The sequence below is a fragment of the Cornus florida genome, unplaced genomic scaffold (genome assembly GCF_030987335.1).
Source record: "Cornus florida cultivar Cherokee Brave unplaced genomic scaffold, ASM3098733v1 CherokeeBrave_3.0.0_Hap2_Chr06, whole genome shotgun sequence".
Taxonomy (NCBI): Eukaryota; Viridiplantae; Streptophyta; class Magnoliopsida; order Cornales; family Cornaceae; genus Cornus; species Cornus florida.
Genome location: NW_026775576.1, coordinates 46,997,756 through 47,020,043, shown reverse-complemented (window position 1 = coordinate 47,020,043; position 22,288 = coordinate 46,997,756). Strand labels below are relative to the sequence as shown.

The following is a 22,288-nucleotide window of genomic DNA, read 5'->3' as shown; positions in this document are numbered from 1 at the left end:
GTAGGGATCCACTACTAACTATAATTTTGCTTCTCTCAAACACATTACAGGTGGCTGCTTCAATAAAAAATAATGTAACAGTGACCATTTAAAGAAACAGAAGATAAATAAATAAATAGTTTAAAGTTAAGGTTCACCTGAAACTCTAGGCCCTTGCACTCCACTATAGTAAGAACAAGGGCTTTCTTTCCCACAAAGTCAGAAATTTCCTTCCTAGCACGATCATCACGTACTAATATGACCTGCTCAGCACCAAATCCTACAATGTTGCCACCAGCATTTCCACTGTTTCCAAAAATAGTAACAATTGCACTTTCATCATTCCCAGACTCAAGTAAAATTGGTGCTTCACCATATATAAGACTGGTCTCAGGTTTCACAACATCAATAGATTGAAGAAAGAAACGGTAAAGAAGATCAATTGTGCTTTGTGCTAAATTAAGTACACCAGCATGGGTACGAAAGTTTTGAGTCAGATTGAAAATTTGCGATATTTGTCCCTTCTCTTTTTTACCATCAGATTCATTACTTCTTCATTTCGAAATGAACTCATTGTAGAACAATAGTCGTATCTCTTGGAATCTAAAATCAATCCCCCTTGCAATAGTTTGTGCTGTATCACCCGAAAAAACAAAGCCCTCGTCAACATTTCTGCAAACATGTTTAAAAAGAGCAATTTGTCTCATGGTAAGATCTTGCACTTCATCAATATAAACAAAATCCATTTCAGCACCCTCAAACCTTTCCTTTTGTAGTCGATGATGAAGATCAATTACTAAATCATCTATATCAAATTCACCTTTTTCCATCTTCATCTTTTCATAATCTTGAAAAATATCATAGATTACCTCTCTCTTCTGCTTGCTCAAAGGGGACACCCGGCCCTCAGAGAGTAAAACATAATTTTCTCGACTAAGTTTACCATCAAGGGTCCCCCCTGCTTGCAGGCCACCTTTTATATGGGAAATTATCTCGGTAAACACTACAGCAGGATCAAGCTTCTTTATTAGCTTGGTATGGAAATGCGGCCAGTAAAATGAACAGAACCTGTCATAGTTAACTTCCTTCATTCTTATGAAAGTTTGCAATGCAACTGATCTTGAAGTTCCAGTTTTACGATGAGAAAATTCCCTTAAATCACTGAATCTTTCAAAGTATGAATTACCCAATGTTCCATCAAGCATCATTAAGAACTTATGAAACGTTATGAAAAGAGGATATTTGTTAGGAGGAATTTCAACAAAAGAATCTGGGATATCTTTAAATTCTTCCATATCATCCATATTAATTGAACTGTTTTCTGCTGAAAAATTTCCACCATGGGCGAAGCTGTACAAATAAATAGGACTATCATTAGGAAAAAGAATCCTGCCGCTAACATGTATTAATATATGCATACAAGAGTATATTTTAATTCTACAAGACAATTCTCTAGAAGTCTTTAGAAGGTAAGTGTTGCAAAGCAAAAAATAAAAGTTGAAGAGAGAAATTAAAACATGAAGAAGACAAGGATATATGTGGTTCAGCCACTAGGGCTTACATCTACGACACACAAAGCCCAAAGGGCTACATCTCTTTCATTACATTCTCTCTTAATTCATCTACAATACAATGGTGAAGGCTCCTTTATATAGGAAGAAATTATGAGAATGAAAAGTGTTTATCCCATTATTTTTGGTCAAATGGAAAGACGACATGTGGCGAGTCCTAGAGAACTTGCCACGCTGGATTATTGCCTGATTATTTGAAAAAGGATCATATTAGGGCATCATGGGACATTCAAGACTTTATACCATGAAGGTCAAAACAATTCAAATATTGCCATATAGGCTCACGCATAAGGTGTGAATCAAGAGAGAAATTGTCTACCAGTAAGAAGGAAGCATGTGGCGAGCTTCAATGGAGCTTGCCACACCAAATCATAATTTAAATGAACTTGGAAAGGAAGGCATTGCAATATATATATATATATATGACATCATGCGATATAAGGTGGATTGGATTGATCGTATTTGGGATGTTCACAATTACCTTCCAGCTTCAGATTTTACATGGATTGTAGCAAAACAACATTATTATATTGACTCTTACTTTTTGAAGATATGCATTTGCATTTACTCTCCGGAGGAGAGTTCTTCTCAACCGTTGGAATGATGGAGAGCCTAGCCCGAGAGCTTGAAGTCCATATGGCCCACACCTACTATTGGAGACGTGGGAAAGAAAGATAGAATTAAGACTTTTGCTTTTATAATTATTATTGAATTTTAGGGTCTTATTTTAAGGTAATAGGAATTTTAGGGTTTTTCTTCAATGCCTATTTATATGTTGGTTTAGACATTGTGAAATACAGCTTTTGATGATTATTATTGATTTTGAATTTTGAGATTATCGTGATTTCTTCCCCCTCTATTATTCTTCTCTTCTGATTTCTCTTCTTCTGAATTCTTCTTCTCTTCTGATTTCTCTTCCCTCCATTCTTCTTCCCTTTTTCTCTCAATCTCATTCTTATTCTTAATTTCGAATCGCCCCTACCCGCTGCTGCATCACAGGTACTCCTGCTTTTCATGTTAAAGCGGGAAAACCTACTTGGGTTCTGGATTCCGGAGCCAATGGTCACATGACTGGTGAGTTGTCATTATTTTCTACTCCCGTCACCCGTGTCTGTATCAGTCTATATGTGTACATGCCTGCTTTTCATCTAACAGAAATGATTTATGGGACTTCTACAAGTGTCTGTATCAGTCTAAATGTCCTGACAAGCATATAACATCTTATCATGCAAAGTTAGCAATACCAAATAGGTTGGAATAGCCACTTTAATTGACTGATCAGTAGTTCACACCCTTGCCACCAATAAGAAAATAAATAGTCTAGCATTTAGCATAACAAAACAAACAGAAAAAAGTTAATTCATTTGGCCTGACATTATTTAAATGGGAAAAGGCAAAGATGATCATGCTAACAAAATAGAGTGTATTCCAACAACTCCAAACTCGAAAATTATACGCACCTTTTCAGCTGTGAGACATGTTGTTTGATAGCATAACACAATTTTGGACTAACTGTAACAATAGCTGGCGAAATGCAGTTCCCTTAGTCTCTCCGATGCACTCACTAAACTCGTTTATCTGGCTAGAACTCTTAGTGGCACTGCTCTCAACTACATAAAATCCATCTGTAGACATATGGTGTTGTTGCTCCTTTTGAAATAATTTCATGGTCAAAACAGTAGTTTTTCCAGTGCCTGACCGTCCAACTATAAAGGTGCTTTTACTAAAGAGAATAATTTCCAGCTCCCGATCTGTTACTTCAAAGGGGAGATCCAGTTCCCCACCATCGCAGCCAGAAAGCAGGTGACTCACAACACCAGATGATAATGAGTAGAATTTCATCAGCAACAAGCTTTCACTAACCTTTGAATTCTCAACATAACTTCTACAATCAACAGCTGCAACACTTGATTCACTCCCAAATTCAGTGTTGCAAATATTCTGAAACCGGACATTGTCATAAGAGGTCACCCAACTCTTTGGAATTTCCAAGTCCCTAAACACGAAAAAAATTAAATTTAAAAGAAAGCAAAAAACTCTTTGAAACTCAAATATATAATTAAATCATTTATAGTTTCAACAATCAAAATAAGGCAGCATCAATTAAAACTTAGGCTCTGTTTTGTTCAAAGATTTAGCGAAGAAAAGGAAAACAATAGGAAAAAGACAAAAGAAAACAAATCTTTGCAATTTTTTCTCATTATTAGATGTGACTGAAATTTAAAATTCATTAAAATTGGACAAGAATTGAGAGAAGGGATAGGGAAATTAAATGTAGAATTACAAATTTTTTCTTCATATTCCATTTTGAATCTATTTTCTGTGGTGAACGAACATGAAAAGTATTGATGTGTTCTGCAATGACTTCCGTTTTCCATCACCAAATTCATGAACCAAATAGCACCTTAGCATTTAGCAACAATAGGTCATTTCCAATAGCATGCAAAAGAACAGACATACCCCTCAAGACATTTGCAGCGCTTGATAAAATCATCGGTGTACATTGCAATTATGCTATCAAGACATTTCACCAATTTCGAGATCTCCTCTAAAGGCAATATGTCCCAAACCTTCAAAACTTGGATGTACCTAGATTCCTTCACTATGTCAATTGTGCATACAACATAGAGCCCTTCAACCTTGAATTGTTTAACGCTCTGTGAAGAGCTTTCACAAACTGAGTCCACACTCCTTTTCTTAGGTCGCCAACCACTAGATAGCTTAAGTAAAAGGTTCAAAACAGACTTCTTTGAATGGACAGACATCAATTTTCCAAATGACTTTCTAAATTGATCACTGAAAAGAACCTGGGAGATCAAGTGGGCAAGAAACTTTTAGAATAAAGCCAAAGACCAATAATCCAAATGATAAAGCTACAAAATTATTCTAGAAATTGGAAAAGATTGGACAATAAATATTTGGCAACCAGAAGCTATATACCTTCCACCTTGCACTTTTGAAAAGTGTACTGGCCCCATTAAGCAAATCATCAAGTTGATCAAGGTTTTTCTTCACATCTAATATTGTTTTGGCTATATCACTGTCTTCGTCGGCATTGAAGAAACATTGACGATCCTTAGCATCTTGGACTAACTCTGCCCATACTGATCCACTGTTGGATAGGGTTTTCTCATTTCCAAGAACCCAAAGACAGTGCCTGGAAAGATGTGGAAAGGTCATGTTCTAAATATGAAGATTAGAAAGAAATCACGATAAAAATTTCTTTAACTTTGTACCGAGCTCTAGTCAAAGCAATGTTAGTTCTTTGAGGACTGGATATGAACCCGATGAATCCTCTACTATTAGTTCTTACAGTAGATATTATCATGATATCTTCCTCTCCACCTTGGAACCCATCAATAGACTTCACCTTCACCATGAAACCAGCAAGGTTCTCATACTTCCGTCCAAGTTTTTCTTGAATTGCCACAACTTGGGCAGCACAGGGAGACACCACACCAATGCTAAGATTCTTTTTAGAGCCATTAATCCAAGCTGTACATGAATATAATACGTGCATCAAAAAGAAAAACCAAACTAATAGCATACGTTAACAACTAAAAGTTTGAAACAGCCCCAATAATATTCTTTGTAGAGCTTACTTACCTGGATAACTTAAACTTAGCAGGGATAAGAAAGGATAAGACTTGAGGAAGTTTTCCATCAAATTTGTTGGGAAAATAGTATGAAAACTTCCTCCATAAAGTAACCATATGTCAATATTTTGGTATTTAATTCTATCTAATCCTGTTTACAATTTTATTTTATTCTTTGACACTCTATTGGGTTATCGGAAAGAAGGGGGAGAAAATTCATAAAATAGGTTCGTCATATCAAGTATTCTCCCTCTCTCTCTCTCTCTCCTTATATATATATCTTCAATGGTTAATGAAACCTTAATCGGTCTCCTTTCTTACAAAAGATAATATTATTCTTGCCAAATCTCTTTAACTTGACCCTCAGTGCCCATATTGTCCAATTAAAGAGATCAACTTAGACAGTTACTATGCAATGCAATCATATTGCTGCAAACTCAAAAAATGATTTAATATAAAAATAATAATAATAAAAATGAAAAATAGTTTTCTGTAGATGATGATGTAAAAGTGAGATAGGAACATGAAATCATTTCATAAAACACATAGTATGTCAAGTAACAAAGTTAATATTGTACTACAGACACTTTTAGTTTGCACTTGATAATAGTTTTCTGTAGATGATGATGTAAAAGTGAGATAGGAACATGAAACCATGTTCTATAAACACATAGTATGTCAAGGAACAAAGTTAATTTTGTACTACAGACATTTTTAGTTTGCACTTGATATACCTTTGTACAGATCCTGCACTATCTTCAAAATAATAGCTACCTCAACCATATTTCTCCGGCTATGTCCAGCATCATCCAGTTCTTCTTTTCCGCCAATAACATTTATGAAAGAGTAAGGACCAAACATTGGACCTGGAAGATAGTGTCTCTCATAACTTCTACTGTTAACATTTGGTGCATCCAAGATAGATTTGTGATAAAATTTTAAATTAGGGAAGAAACTAATTTTCGGATGCATTCTATATTGTATATTAAGCAGATGCTTAGGATGACTGGATGAACTCAATCTTTCAAATAAGCTTCTTCCAAAACCAGCATTACCAGAAACCTATTAATAAATATATTCAATGTGTCAAAGATGCCATTATAAAATCAATATAGAAAAAAGAAGAAAGAAAAAAAAATGTAAAAATTTTCTGAGAAAACCATGCAAAAATCTAGTTATCTCTAGAATTTATAATTCATCACTACTAGAATTGACTTACTTCACTCTTGACCATTGCTGGTAACTGGCGTTCATCACCAATGAGAATAGCATGCCTAATACCCGGAAGTTGAAGGGGTATGGTTGATTCACACTCCTTCAACTGGGCAGCTTCGTCAATAACAAGCAAGTTCAGTGGTTCCATTTCCACCCAATGAAGCATATATGAAATGGAAGCAGTGCAGAAAATTAAGGAAGCTCTTTGAAAACAAAATTCCATTATTGAATCTATGTTCATAACACTTGGAAGGTTAAGTTTCTCCAGAGAAAGCCGAAGAGTTCTCAAAACAGAAAGACACTTGCTTCGTCTCATGCACAGCAGCAGTAAGGACGTATCCACAAGAGCCTCAGAAGTGTCTTCAACTGTTTCCTGACGTGAAAGAAGCTCCTCCAATTCTTCAGAAACCACATTTTCTTGAAACAACAACATTTCCAACGAATCAAGTAAATTAATAAGAGATACCATGTTTTGAAAATTATGTTCCAGAATGTAACGCTTTGGTAAATTGGTACAGAATTTAAATAAACATCTCCTGAGTGGTAATGCAGTAGATTTGAATCGGTCTCTTGCAAACTCAAGAAATGATTTGAATTCCACCTCGGTAGGTTCACCGTCTTCGCAGAGTTCTTTTGCCATGAACAATTCATTTTCAACAAAAATTTGGTAGTGAGAAACACAATCTTCAAGAAAATCTATCATGGAATTTAAACAATGCTTCCAACCGGTCAATGGTCCTAAGCACTCTACAAGTCTTTTAACAAGATATTCCAGATAGATCTCCTCAATTTCTGATCCAATTTTCAGCTGGTCCTCATTCCCAAATAATAAAATATCCCCCAATGAACAAAACAAAGAATCCCTTGCAGAATCAGCTTTAAATGATTCTTTAACCATCTTTAGCACCCGAGAGGCTACTTCCTTTATTGCTACATTTGTTGGGGCACAAGTAAGGATCCTGTGGTTCAGTTTTAGGAGGCTAAACAGCATCATACTGACAGTCATAGTTTTCCCTGTTCCAGACGGACCCCATATAAGTTTCACAGAAGTCTTGTGTCTACATTCCATTTTATGGAGAGAATCCATGATTGCCTCAGTTTGAGATTCATTCAGCTTAGACAAAAGTCTTGTACTGAATCTTTCAGCTAATTGGCTATTGTTATGTCCATAACAACAATCACATGTTTCCTCAACCTGTTTGCCACAATCAAAATATCAACCAAGATCCCGTAATGTTAAGTGTACATCAGAAGAAATTAACTTCTACTATGATCTCAATTAACGGAAAAGAGTGAAATTTAGGTACATGAGATAGAACATATGAGAACTAAAAGACAAAAAGAGAATATGAAACTCAAATATACATTTATATGGAAGGAAGATTCAAGTGGGCATAGGCAAGGACACCTAAGGAAATGAAGTTACAATGATTGTCAATCTATATTTATATGAAAAGAAAACACATTTTTGACATTACCAATACATTGTGACAAACATGCGTCCCAAGTAGTCACCAGTAATATTTTCCCTTAAGATTTTATTTACTTTCTACTTCCTTCTTCCAACCCTTCAAAAGAAGTTATATTGTGTTGAATCATTACAAAAATGATATTAGCATTAGCATCACTATGTTCATGCATTATTCACTTCCATAATCCATATTGACTTTTAATTATTCACTTCCACCATGTATTTAATTGAATATTCCAATGTTTATGCAACATTAATCTAGTCATATTTCTTACCACAGAATCAGCGCGCAAGATTTTCTTGATAATCTTCATATTTGTAAACATGTGCAATGTATTCCATATTCTTTGGCTTCTTGTTATATTTATCAAGAAAACCACGAACATGGACTTCCACATCCCATCTTTGACTTCAATTTCTTTTGACGCTTTGATTCTAAAACGAGTAGTTGTGCTATCATCTTCATTCTCATCCTCCGTGATAGTAGTGAATGATGCAAAAGTCCAGGTCCTTCCCGCCCGTTGTAAATCAGAAATAGTCTCAGGTTACATATCCGAGATGACAAAAATATCTCCAGGCAACGTTCTGTAAGGCTCTTTGGCATGACAATTAAATCTGTTTTTCCAGTAATCAACCTTGACATCGTATAATAATTTTCCATGGAGCTTACACTCGTTAAAAGAGATCACTTCTGCAAAAGGTGCTCTGTATAGAATTTCCATACTGGAAGCCAGTTCTGCTCGTGTTTCTTCCAGTAAAGGAAAAACATATGAACCAAGATAATTATCCTCCGATTGAAATGATAGAGGAATCTTCTCCACCTGGACAGATTCAAAGAAATTTAAATTTAGTTCTCAGAAGATTCAATAAAGGAAAGATAATCCAACCAAAAGGATAAAGAATCATTGATACATAATGCATAAGGAGGCCTTTCAAATGGCTTCCTAACCAATAAAGTAGGTGCTTTGACACTATACTTCTGAAATAATCGAGGAGCAAGATATGTAATCAATAAGTAAAAGCAAGCTCCCACTTAGCACTTAGTAAGCACAAGCCACAGCAGCAAAATCATCAGTTCTTCCAGTATTTGCAGTAAGAAAGATAAGGTAGATCTTGATATCAAATGGCTTTAAGCCAATTTGAGTTTATGCTGGGGAGGTATACTATAGAGGCCGTTTACTCATTAAGGCAGTTAGTGGAAGATTGCAAAAGAAAACAAAAAGATCTACACGCGATTTTCATAGGGTTAGAAAAAATATGCTACAGTAACAAGAGATATAATTTGGTTGGCTCTACGAAGAAAACATATTCCTACAAAATTTGCAAACTTATTCAAGATATATATAAGGATACAAAAACTAAAGTTAATACTATAAGTGGGGAGACTAATGATTTTCCTATAAAATTAGGATTACACCAAGGCTCAATACTAAATCCATATGTATTCACGATAATCTTGGATGAAAAATTGAGAGACTTACAAGGAGGCATTCCATTGTGCATATTATTTGCTGATGACATAATGCTATTGGCAATGATGTTAGAAGCTTGGGGAAATGTAATAGAGACAGAAGATAATGGAACTAAATTAGTGGAACTAAATCAGATATTGAATATAAATTTAGTAATGATATGGAAAATGATAACATTGTGATAAAAATTACTGAAGATAATCGTTTTCGAACTTTGTAATTTCATTATATGTTTCATTATAGTAATGTTTAAAGCTGTTTTTTTATAAGAATGTACTCAATTAATACTCAAATTAAATGGGATGTGGCAAAAGAAAACGATTTCCATATATCTCTTAGATAGAAAACTCATCTCTGCTATTAAATTTGAGTTTTTTTTCCCTTTCCATCAATCCATATGAAGGATCGGGGTGTCCAATCTCACGCATATCCTCTAACCATATCCATGTCGCGTCGGCACAGGTACACAAGTGATATAGAAGAGTCGATATAACAAAAGGTACAAATAAATTAATAGAGTCAAAGCAGTTCTTTTTCATGTTGTTAAAAAGGGGAACAATATGAGTCTGACATTTCAGGAAACAAATCATGGGAATTTAGCTTGCTAAGTTTAAATGAAAATGAGCATATTAAAATATGAAATAAATTTTAACTATGTTGATAAGAAAAAGTTTCATGAAAATCACTAATCAAATGATCGTCACATGCGAGTTTACCATTTTCAATCGAAATTCAGAGATTAGCTAGAAGAAAAAGAAAAACATTTCCCAAAAAAAAAAAAAAAAATGAGCATAATCTGAAATTTTGAAACTATAACATAAATTAACATCCTGGGGAAAAAAAACTCAAGCAATCTGCTTAAACATGATAAATAAAATTATTTTTAACAAAAAAAAAAAAAAAAGATAAATAAAATTATATTAAATAGTCAGTAATAATTTTTGCATAACAAAAACATACAAACTTTCACTATGATTTGTCAATACAAAAATGATACAACATTGTTCAATAAATTGATCCAAGACAATAAATAAATCCCATGAGCATGTTTTATTAATCAGGAATCACCAACAGAGCAAAAGCACAGAGCAGTAGAAACAGAAATAACGAAAAACAGAAACCTCTATATGTTCATACTGATATGAAACCATGAAATTTTGATAGGATTGGGCCTGAACAAAGCCCAGCCCATTTATGCCAAAATCGTGTTAGGTATAAAATCATGATTAAAGTCCATTAATGCCATTGGTAAGCATCAATCAACTATATATTATATTCCAAATATATCAATAATTTAATCTAAAAGCAGCAAAAATTGTCACAAAGATTCAAAGGAATCAGAAAAAATTAAGAATGAAACAAGAAGTAGACCTGATTTTTGTACAGATCCTCATTGTTAATATCTTCAAGAGACCATGAAAACACCAAATCAGCTAACTCTTCTTTGGGCCCTTTCCCCTTGTTAGACAAAGAAACCCTCTCCATCATTATTTTCAAACTATGCTTTTATGTAATCACAATAACAAAACCCCTTTTTACTTTCCACCCTTTAAACCTTCCATTCCATCAAAAAGATGTCTAGAGAGAGAAATTATAGCTATAGATTGTAAGAGAGAGAAATGGGTTTCTTAGTTATGAAGGAAGGAACCTGAAACGAGAAGTGAAGAATGTATAGATAGTACAAACACTTGCACCCCTGTCAAAAGAAAGAGATATTCATCTCGATAGTCTGTCCGTACACACATACAAATGTGTGTGTGTGTGTGTGTGTGTTTTGAGTGTGCAATGTATATATGTCTATGGTCGAATCCTATGCTCTTTTACCAATAGAGAAAGCAAACCCAAAATCAAACGAGGAATCAGAAAGCTTGGGAAAAGGTGACAGAAGAAAATTAATAATTTTTTTTTTTTGATACGAATATTCCAGGAGCCTATACGATACAGGTACCATCAATCTTGTAGATGTATCTGTGTTGATTTTTGTGTTGGTTTTTATTTGGTAAATTAACAGAGTGCAAAATTTAGAAGCAACAAAATGTTAAATCTGATGAGAATATTATATATATATATATATATTTATGGATAAAAAGCCCATCCTTGCCTATATAATAGGAGAAAAATCGTCTCCAAGGCAACTCTCACCGGAGGCTGTCCTTGGAGGGGTAAATGGTGACGTGGCCATTTTAGTAAAAAGGATATTTACCTTGTGAGTTGTATATACATACATTCGTCTGTATATCTGTACAAGAATCAATATTTTCTGTATACTAAATGAAATTTAAATTCCCTCTAAAACATAAAACTAATTTCCCCCAAAATTTTATTTGATATCTTCAAGTTATATTTCATTATTTCCCTCTTAAATTCAGGTTTCTCTCCCTCTGAAATTGAAGTCAATCTCTGTTGATGGCCAAGACCAAGCTTCGTAAATTCGGACAACTTCATCAAACAAGCAAAACATTGTCCCTTTCACATTTCGGCGAGAAGCACCATACATTCCGGCAAGAAGTAGAAAATATACATACATTCTGGCGAGAAGCAAAAGGCCACCATACATTCTGTAGAAGTAGTCCACCATACAATATTTGTAATTTTGTTTATTTTTCTACATTTTTATAATATTGGTATGTTAAATTTACAGAGTTTATGATTTTATTTATTCATTTCTAATTTAGAAATATTTGTAATTTTGTTAGTTTTTCTGCATTTTCATAATTTTGGTATGTTAAATTTGCAAAGTCTATGGTTTTATTTATATGTTCATTTCTGATTTAGAGATATTTGTAATTTTGTTAGTTTTTTAGCATTTTCATAATTTTGGTATGTTAAATTTGCAAAGTCTGTGTTTTATTTATCTGTTATAAGTCTTTATAATAATTATTTTATAATATTGTTTATCTGTTATAATTTTTCATCTTCACGACACATGGTGGTTTTATTTATCTGTTGTAAGTGCTCATAATAATTGTTTTATGTTAAATAGATTTGACATGTGATTTTTAGAGTTTTATAGTTAATGGCTAATCTGTTGCAGTAATTTATAATTCATTTTTACATCTGATTTTAGTAATTCAATTTGTGATATATTAGTAATTTTGTTTTATATTTTGTTTGTGAAAGTTCAATTAATTATTATTCAATAAATTAAGACCCAACAAAATAGTGAGTGTTATTTAAAAAATCAGTTAATTGAATTGAGAGATAATATGTTTTCCAGTGGAGATATCTGTACATTTGTCTATCGCAAAAGCTTTGTTTATTTTCTTTCCTGCAGGCCTGATTTTATTTGGCTTGGCAATAATTTTACTCATTCAGATGTTGTTGCGTAAATGAAATATTGTGATGCATATTAACAAAGAATTCATATATATACGGTTATGTTGTAACACATATTAGTCAAACATTCTGATGGGTATTTAACACTTACCTTCAATTTCGTAAAAAAAAGATGTAATGCATGTTAAGAAAAAATTTATATTTTATATACAATTATGTTGTAACACGTATTAGTAAAACATTCTCATGAGTATTTAATGATTTCGTCCACTTCTCTTTAATTTCGTAAAAAAAAAAGTTGTGTGTATGTTAAGAAACAATTCATATATTATATACAATTATGTTGTAATACATATTAGTAAAACATTTTGATGTGCATTTAACACTTACCTTCAACTTAGTAAAAAAAAAAATGTGATGCATGTTAACAAAGAATCCATATTTTATATACAATTATATTATAGCACATATTAGTAAAACATTCTGATGGGTATTTAACACTTACTTTTAATTTCGTAAAAAAAAGATGTGATGCATGTTAAGAAAGAATTCTTATTTTATATACAATTATGTTGTAATACATATTAGTAAAACATTCTGATGGGTATTTAACACTTACCTTCAACTTCGTAAAAAAAAAAAATGTAATGCATGTTAAGAAATAATTCATATTTTATATAAAATTATATTATAACACATATTAGTAAAACATTCTTATAGGTATTTAATGATTTCATCTACTTCCCTTCAACTTTATAAAAAAAAGTTGTAATGCATGTTAAGAAACAATTCATATATTATATACAATTATATTGTAAAACATGTTAGTAAAACATTCTGATGGGTATTTAACAATTATTTTCAACTTTGTAAAAAAAAAATGTGATGCATGTTAACAAAGAATCCATATTTTATATACAATTATATTGTAACACATATTAGTAAAACATTCTGATGGGTATTTAATGATTTCGTCCACTTCCCTTCAACTTCGTAAATAAAAGTTGTGATGCTTGTTAACAAAGAATTCATATATTATATATAATTATGTTGTAACACATATTAGTCAAACATTCTGATGTGTAGTTAATGATTTCGTCCACTTCCCTTTAACTTCGTAAATAAAAGTTGTGATGCATGTTAAGAAAGATATCTTATATTTTATACAATTATCTTGTTACACATATTAGTCAAACATTGTGATGCGTATTTCAGCTTCCTTTGGTCTAAATTGGTCATAATACATGTATTTACTTAATCAAGTGGTAGCTACATGGGGTGTTTTGAATTGATTACTTCGTGGAGGTTCACTAATAGATGTATTTAACAACTCATTTTTTCAACTACGCTTATATAACAACTCATTTTTTCTAAAGCATGTATGCGGATGTGCACTTTAATTTAAGAATTAAATTAAGAGAAATGTTGTACAAAGAATTGAATGTGTTGCTGTAAAAGATGTGTTCTATTAGTGGTTTTATCAAGTGTTTACTTGCATTGAACATCTTAAATAAAAGCTATAATGTATGTTAAACATAAAATCATATACAAATATGTTATAACACATGCATACTAGTCAAATATGTTAAAAATATGTTTCTATACTATATGAAACTTAATTTTGTTTGGTTTTCGCTTTAATGAAATAAGTTATCATATTTGTTCCTTAAATCAAATTTATTACCATTTGAAAGGTAATATATATGATTATATGTATCAATATATTTATATATACAAGCGGAAAAAAAAAAACTAATTATATTAACAAAAATCATATTTGTTCCATAAATCAAATTTATTACCATTAGAAACGTAATACATATGACTATATGTATCGATATATTTATAGAAAAAAAAAAAAAAAAAAAACTAATTATGTTAACAGAAATAAAAAACGGTGACCAATATTAACCAATATCTGAAATCATTTATTTCTTAATTGCAAAAAAGATAAATTGTTTATCTATTTACATAAATATATATCTCTCTAAATATAGTTTTCTCTTTCTAAATTTTCTCCCTAATTATATATATTATCTATTTCATAATTTTTTTTATTTGAAAAAGAAAAAAAGAAAATGAATGAAGTCCCAAAATTGGAAATAGATGATGCAAGATCGGAGTTTCCGGTAGACGATGTTTTCGGCGAGATCAAGTGAATTCCGGGAGAGGAAGAAGGTTGAGATCAGTATTGGTCTTGCCTTGGCGCCGCGAAACTCACGCACCACCGCATCGTAGGAGAGGAGGTTGTGCTCCTTTAAATCCACGATGAACTCCATCTCTACATCCACCATGGTTGGACCTCTGTGTGTGAGAGGTTTAAGATCTCATTTTTGGTCAACAGAGGAAGAGAGAGATGGGAGGCAGATGTATTGATTGTATGGTATAAGTATATTTGTATATGGTATTTGTGCTTGTGGTAAAAATTAAAATAGCTGAATAAACATTTTTATTTTTGTGCTGAGTTGGAGATGAGTAAGTGATGATGTGGCATAATTTGAACAAGTGGCTTGATCACAGCCATTGGATCCTCACTGGACCCTCTCCGGTGAGAGGTGCCATGGAGAGGATTTTTGCCCTAATATAATATACATATACTAGTACCAAAGAGTCTAGACGTGGTGCAAGCAGATTGGGCAACTCAACCCCACTGCTCTGCTGTGTTGACTACAACCAATCTTCATTGGGAAGATTTTGAGGATACGTTTGGACAAGTGTCTGTTTTGGATGATGGAAATTAGAGAAAAGTAAAAGTGATTTTTTTTTTTTTTTTTTTTTTTTTTTTTTTTTTTTTTTTTTTTTTTTTTTTCTGGCAAACAGAAACGTTTTATATTCATCAAAGCCACAAATAAATGAGGAGGAGCACACTTCAAGCATAGAGACAAAGACATAAATGTGTGCGCGCACCCTTCCTAATCAACTCTACCATAGGACTGCTTGGAACTGTTACAGGACGATACCAGACAATATAAAATGGTATGACGCTACTGACAACATCCAGAAGGCATGCGATAACTGCCACCTCATTATAAAGCATCAGACCAAACATAGAAGCCCATCCCAACAGCACTCTAAGATCCAAAACCATTGCATCCCACCAATCCGTATGAGCATGACTCCGGGAAAGCTGGATAACAGCATTAACCACCTCGTACCTCTGTCTACACACAGAAGGAACCCAATTCGAGGGGAGATCCTGGAGCACTATACAGATAGCAAAGGGACAAAGAGCAACACCCTCAATACACACCACTAAAATACTGGGAGGAACCCAATGTAAATCCAGTGATCAGCAAGCATAGAAAACCAAATAACCCACTACAAGGGAAGCCATCAGCCCATTCCAAGACATAACCAATAGACCCCCAAAGAAAATGAACACAAAATGGGCCTCTGTTTTCCAAAGAAATGACCCAAAAGGAAACCATAAAATGGGCCTAGAAGGCAGAAAACAACACGGCTCACTTAAAGCCAACAGGTTATACAGGTCCAGAATTACTCTAAGTAGGCACCGCCACTAACTCAAAACACCAAGGTAAGTAAGTAAATGAACCGTAAATAAGAAACAAGCTTACCTCGAAAAAAACGTCGTGGCACCGCCTTATAAAAAGTCATAGCAAAGTTAAGAGAAGGCTGCACCACATTAAAACACAGACCTTGAGAGCATAAATGCAGCACCAACATAGACAAAGTGTTAGTAACCAGTTCAGAAGCGTACTCAAGACGCCATTCCATCAGAGCCTTACACGTTAAGCCAATTGGGACAAGAGAAGGCTGCAACACTTGAAGAGTTAGACCTGGGGAGCATAATTGCAGCACCAACTTAGACAAAGCAGTAGGAAAGTCAAGGAGATGGCCCTACAGTAGGTAAACAAGATCAGTGAAAAAATCTTGAATACACGGCAGACATGACGTCACGATAGAAAGCACCATCTAAGACTAATAGGGAAAAGAGTCAAAGAAAGAACTCCCCAACACGCAATCAATATCTTCAAAAAAGTCTTGAAAAAACGACACCCAGGACGTCACCAAGTCGGCCTCCAAACAAACAAAAGCCGACCACCACAGCCTACCCAGCCAAACTCACCGATCACGCCTACTTTTACGAGATTGGGACCTTGACAAGCCCCCTGACAGCCATGGGATGCTGTCAACATGCACCGGGGGTGCCCAGTGGCATTTTCGTAAATATGGCGAAAAAGTGAAGCTTCGAGTTTTGGCTCGGGATCTTTTTGGGAGGTACCTTGAGTCCATAGAAGATGGTTGGCGCAGACGGCACTCGATTTGGATGTCGTGCACTTTGAGACATTTATATGTGGGTGCAGATTAGTGGATTTGGCACGGACTAAGTTCACAAGGTTAGCTCAGATGTTACTTAAAGCATGGACCACACAAGTCATGGACATGTGGCATAGTCAAGTCAGGGACATGGGCACAAGGCAGTGGGCGTAGGCAAGGCTCAGCGTGCAAGGTTGGCTCAGGGGACTCAGACATGGCTTATGGTTACAGAAGATGGCTAAGTGGGCTCAGGTGGTTGAGGAAAGTTACACTTCCCACTAAGTGGGTTTAGGTGGTTGGGGGAAGTTACACTTCCCACTAAGTGGATTTAATTGGTTGGGGGGAAGTTACTAACACTTCCCACTAAGTGGGCTCAGTTGGTTAGGGGAAGTTACACTTCCCACTAGTGTGCTGAGTAACTTCCCAACTTCCCACTCATATACATATATTATGGGGAGTGGGGGTGTGCTGAGTAACTTCCCATGCATGTGGCACAGATCTGAGGGGACAACACACAGGTGGTTAGAGTCAATTTTCTTCCACTATGTTGATATATAGAAGGTGGCAGATAATGTGTAACTTCCTATGGACAAGTGGCATGAGTAGAGCGTGCCAACAAGCTAGTAGTTGGGTTGTCAACTACATATGTAGTGTTGGCACACTTAGTGGGTGCCAACGTGACCCTAGGTGGATGGGGGTGTCATCCACCACTTTAGTGGGTAGTTGTGGGTAGATGGGGGTGTCATCCACCACTTTAGTGGGCAGTTATGGGCGGTTTTGAGAGTTTGCCTATATATTGCTAATGTGGGTTCTGTAGAGAGGGGAGATTGAGAGTGAGACACAGAGTTGTGTTGTCAGAGACTTTTGTATGCTTCTGTAGGTTAAAGCCTTTCCTTGTACTATTTCCTGAATAATAGTAAAAGGTTGGAAGCCATATGCTTCTGTAAATTCGTGGGTGTTATTGTCCGTACATTCTTGCAACTATACTTGTGTGTGAGAGTGTTTTACTTGCTGTGTGTTCTAGGCAGCAAGTGTGAGTTGGCTGAGCTAAGTTAGAAATTCAGAGAAAAGTTGTTCATATTTCTTGCTTAGTGCCATCACAGGCCACTAGATTCGTGTTCAGAATTTACCCCTGTGACACCTACCGAAGCACCAAGAACCTTATATTCCGGCCAACTACACAGCGACGGGACATCCACCATCCAAAAACCATCCAATATCGTAAAAACAGAAAAAGCTATACACAAAAACAGGCCTATCACATAATGTCGTCGCATAAACTTCCACATCAAGCTTGCCGGAGACCACCACCGCTACTCGTTTACCCAACCAGAACAACTCATCGGCGTCCAATGAAACCCGAGCCTCAACCATCCTTCCGGCAAAACCCGTCGCGTCCGAGAACATTTCCTTGACGCCCTACTCCAAACGATTGCTAGCAATTCCAAGGAACTCCCAAGCAATGCACCTTTAGAGACGAAAAGAAAACCCTTCCAGACCCAAATTCAACCAACAAAGCAAGACACCACTAATTCCCCAAAGCTCCCTCATCGACCGAGGACATAGGACCGATTCATCCACATCAGATAACCGAAAGCCAAAATTAAAAGGAAAATAAAACAGAATACTTAATAACGGAATAAAACACCACAAAAGCCTCACAAATATGGTAAATTTAGCGACCAAAAAACGAAAGTGAGAGTAACTACATACCAACGCCATATCGCCAAGGCCAATCAGCCCACCCAACACAGGTATGGCATAGAAAACCCACAAGATCCACTCAACTGGGATGGACATCCATACCAACAATCAGCCAAACCCCACCAAAAGATCACGAGGAACACAAAACCAGAACTCTCGATGAAACGAGACACTCTTTCTACAGAGAAAACCTTGACAGCAGCGAGGAACTCAAGAAGATGATTTCACCGATTGTCTCAAGAAAAAGAGAAATAAAAAGGATAAGAATAGAATAGAAAGTTGCATACATCCTATATAACGTTGAAAAAGAAGAATTCTAAGAAGAAAAATCAGAGACAAGTAAAAGATTGATTTAGGTTTGTTTTATAAAAATGGAGAGTGAAGGGAAAGGTGGAAAAAGATCATCTCCATTGCCCTCTCACCGGAAACTGTTCAATGAGGGATAAATTGCTGAGTTGGCAAATGAATTAAAACTGTATTTACTTCACTTTGTCTCATAAACATAAAGATTTTTCTTACACATAAACATAAAGATTTTCAAGAAGAAACAGAGCAAGATTATCCGGCGAAGAAATAGAGCAAGTCAGATTATCCGACGAAGAAACTGAATTGAGGACGTATAAATAAGCAAAAGGATTTCCCTGTTCAAAGAAGGTCCATTCTGAAACAAACAAAATGAGATCTAGTCGGAAAAATCACCATACATTCTAGCGAGAAGCTAAAATTTTCGAGAAGGAGAAATTCCCCTAAAAAAATTCCGACAGTCCATGAAAAGTTGAAGCTCTGATCAATATAAGCTTTAGGTTGTTATTTTGAATTTCTTGTAAATTTATTCATAATGATATATTAAATTTATCTTATATGACGGCAATCCAATAGTGATTATTGGTAATCAAAAATTTTGAAAGCTGGATTCATCACCTACTTTTTCTAACCGCATACAGATCAATTTATTATGTTCACAACTTATTTAAACATGTATCATGTATGAATTGCATATTGCATCAACATATTTTCCTAACACGTTAAAAAAATTAACTTCCACAATTTAATTTCACAATTTCTAAATTAATAATAAGAATCACAAATACTTTCAATATATATGTAGGAAGATTTGCATATTCCATCACCTACTTTTGTAACAACATACCATACAAAAGTTGGAGAGATCAAATTGTTATTATCACAATTTTCTTTTAACATGTATCATGTATGAATTGCATATAGCATCAACATATTTTCCTAACATGTTAAAAAAAATTAACTTCTACATCAAATTATTATTATCACAACTTTTTTAAACATGTATCATGTATGAATTGCATATAGCATCAACATATTTTCCTAACACAGTTAAAAAAATTAACTTTCACAACTCAATTTCACAAATCCTAAATTAATAATAAGAACCACAAATACTTGCAACATATATGTAGGAAGATTTGTATATTCCATCACCTACTTTTTGTAACAGCATATAATACAAAAGTTGGAGAGATCAAATTATTATTATTACAACTTTTTAAAACATTTATCATGTATGAATTGCATATAGCATCAACATATTTTTCTAACACGTTAAAAAAATTAACTTCCACAACTCTAAAATATATATAATTAGTTAATTATTTTAAAATCCTAAAATATCAAATAAATTTATATTTGGATACTGAATTGTACCGATACATAATCAATATTTAAGACTCGTAATTTTAATAAAAATAAATGGAATAAAATATTTTTGTACATATTATATTGTTATACATATATTTGGATACTGAAAAAGAATGGAATAAAATATTTTTGTATATAATATATTGTTATACGTATATTTGGATACTGAATAATACCAATATATTTTTGTATATAAAATTTGTATAAGATTTGTATATATATTTTTGTATATATATAATTTGATTTATATAAAAGTTGTGATTTATGTTAGAAATGTGTTCCTACATTATATAAAATTTAGTTATGATGTTAGTTATGAAATTGTTATGATGTTAGTAATAATACATGGTTAGTTTTCCTTTGACTTTAGTTAAATTTACAAATCTAAGTTACATTGAATGAAATAAGTTATGATATTTATTACAAATATGTTCCTACACTATATGAAATTTAGTTGTGATGTTAGTTATAAAATCGTTATGGTGTTATTTTTCTAAAACGGTATAAGAATATTATAAATGGTTTGGTAACTCACTAAAAATATATAACAAATTAACAAAATTTATGTCAAATTCTTCAACACCGAAAAGAGAGTAGTATTTTATCTCCAATCCAACCTTACAAAGAAATCTCATTCATAAGATTGTATAAATCAAATAGTTGCGTCTGATCTGTTAGAGAATTCATTGCCATATGGATCTGTTTGCTTTTCATGTTTCCAGCTGCAGACCAACTTTTTTCTCATTTTTGTTGTTTTGGGGTTTGTCTATTCTTCATTAATGTCTAAAAATTTAAATGGGTTTTGGAATTATTGTTGATTAATATGTTTAGATTTTATTCAGGGTTAAGAGTTCCTTAGATCTGAACATTTTATAGATTCAGGGATTCTTAGCTTGAAAATTATGCTATTCTTTTCGATCTAGGGTTTATTGTAGTTACTCTACAGTTTGGATGAAATAAGAAGATACAACAAGAACCAAAGCAAAAGAAAACCGAAGAGGAAACGATTTCACCTTTCCACAAGAACCAAAACAAAATATATCAAATTCAAGAAAAGAAAAAGAAGAAGAAGAAGAAAGAATAACCAGAGCAAAAATGACACCGAGAAGAAGATGAAGAATTAATATAATTTGTAATTTTTCTAAAAAGGTAAAGATGAAGTATATTGGAATAAAATAATATTGTATATGATATATTATATAACGTATAACGTATAATTGTATGTTGTATTGGATATTTGTACATGTAGTAAAAAAAAAAATGTAGCTCAGTAAATTTGTCCACTAACTCGTTGACTAGGCGCTGAGATGGAGCTAAGTAGGCACTGACAAGGCAAGGGAGCTGAGGTGGGTTTGATCTCAGCCGTTGGATCCTTACTGGAGCACTGGAGCAGATTCGCGTCCGGGAAAGGTTTGTTTTCTAAGAGCATCTCCAATTAGCTCTCTAAATTTAGGCTCTCCGAATTCGTTACATCAGCATTTTTTAATAGCCATGTCAGCATTTCTCATAGCTACGTCAACGTTTTAGAGTCTCCAAATTTTAGCTATCGGATGTACTCCAATGGTGCATTTTCCCTTTCTAAAAATATTAATATTTTAATATTTTTAAAATTTTTAATAAATTTTATTTTTTAACTTTTTCCTAACTGCTATATTTTTAAAACGGCTATATCATACAAAAAATTTAAATAATACAATATTTTTTATTAAAAAAAATATGATACGGCATAAATTTAAACAATACAAAAAAAAAAAAATAATAATAATACAATACGACATGAATTAAAAACATAACTAGGAAAAACAGAACAATCATATGGAATCCTTGAGATAATCCTATGAAAAGCTTGAGTTACCGCGTGTGCGTATAGATGCTAATATTTCATTTTGGCGTTCAATTAGCCATGCTTTCCCGACTTGTGTTGGCATTGATTCTGGATCTTTTTGCATGATTAATATCTCTTCAGCTCTTTGTTTGTTTTCAATCTCTCTTAATTTGTTTTGAAGTTCGAGTTGTCTGGTCTTTTCTTTATCTGCTTTGCGTGCCTCTTGT

The 22,288-nt window shown here is 33.7% G+C and overlaps 1 protein-coding gene across 1 annotated transcript; it reads right to left on the bottom strand.

The window, feature by feature from the left end:
- Positions 1-18: 18 nt before the first annotated feature.
- On the bottom strand, positions 19-16,889 carry LOC132314041 (uncharacterized). Its single transcript, XM_059812961.1, has 14 exons — positions 16,824-16,889; positions 16,156-16,438; positions 15,507-15,784; positions 8,468-8,653; positions 7,669-7,689; positions 6,366-7,556; positions 5,881-6,208; positions 4,787-5,045; positions 4,491-4,707; positions 4,011-4,357; positions 3,064-3,546; positions 550-1,329; positions 138-363; positions 19-54 (listed from the first exon to the last, which is right to left on the bottom strand). Exons 1-14 carry the CDS (start codon positions 16,887-16,889, stop codon positions 19-21), a joined length of 4,701 nt encoding a protein of 1,566 aa, XP_059668944.1.
- Positions 16,890-22,288: the final 5,399 nt, after the last annotated feature.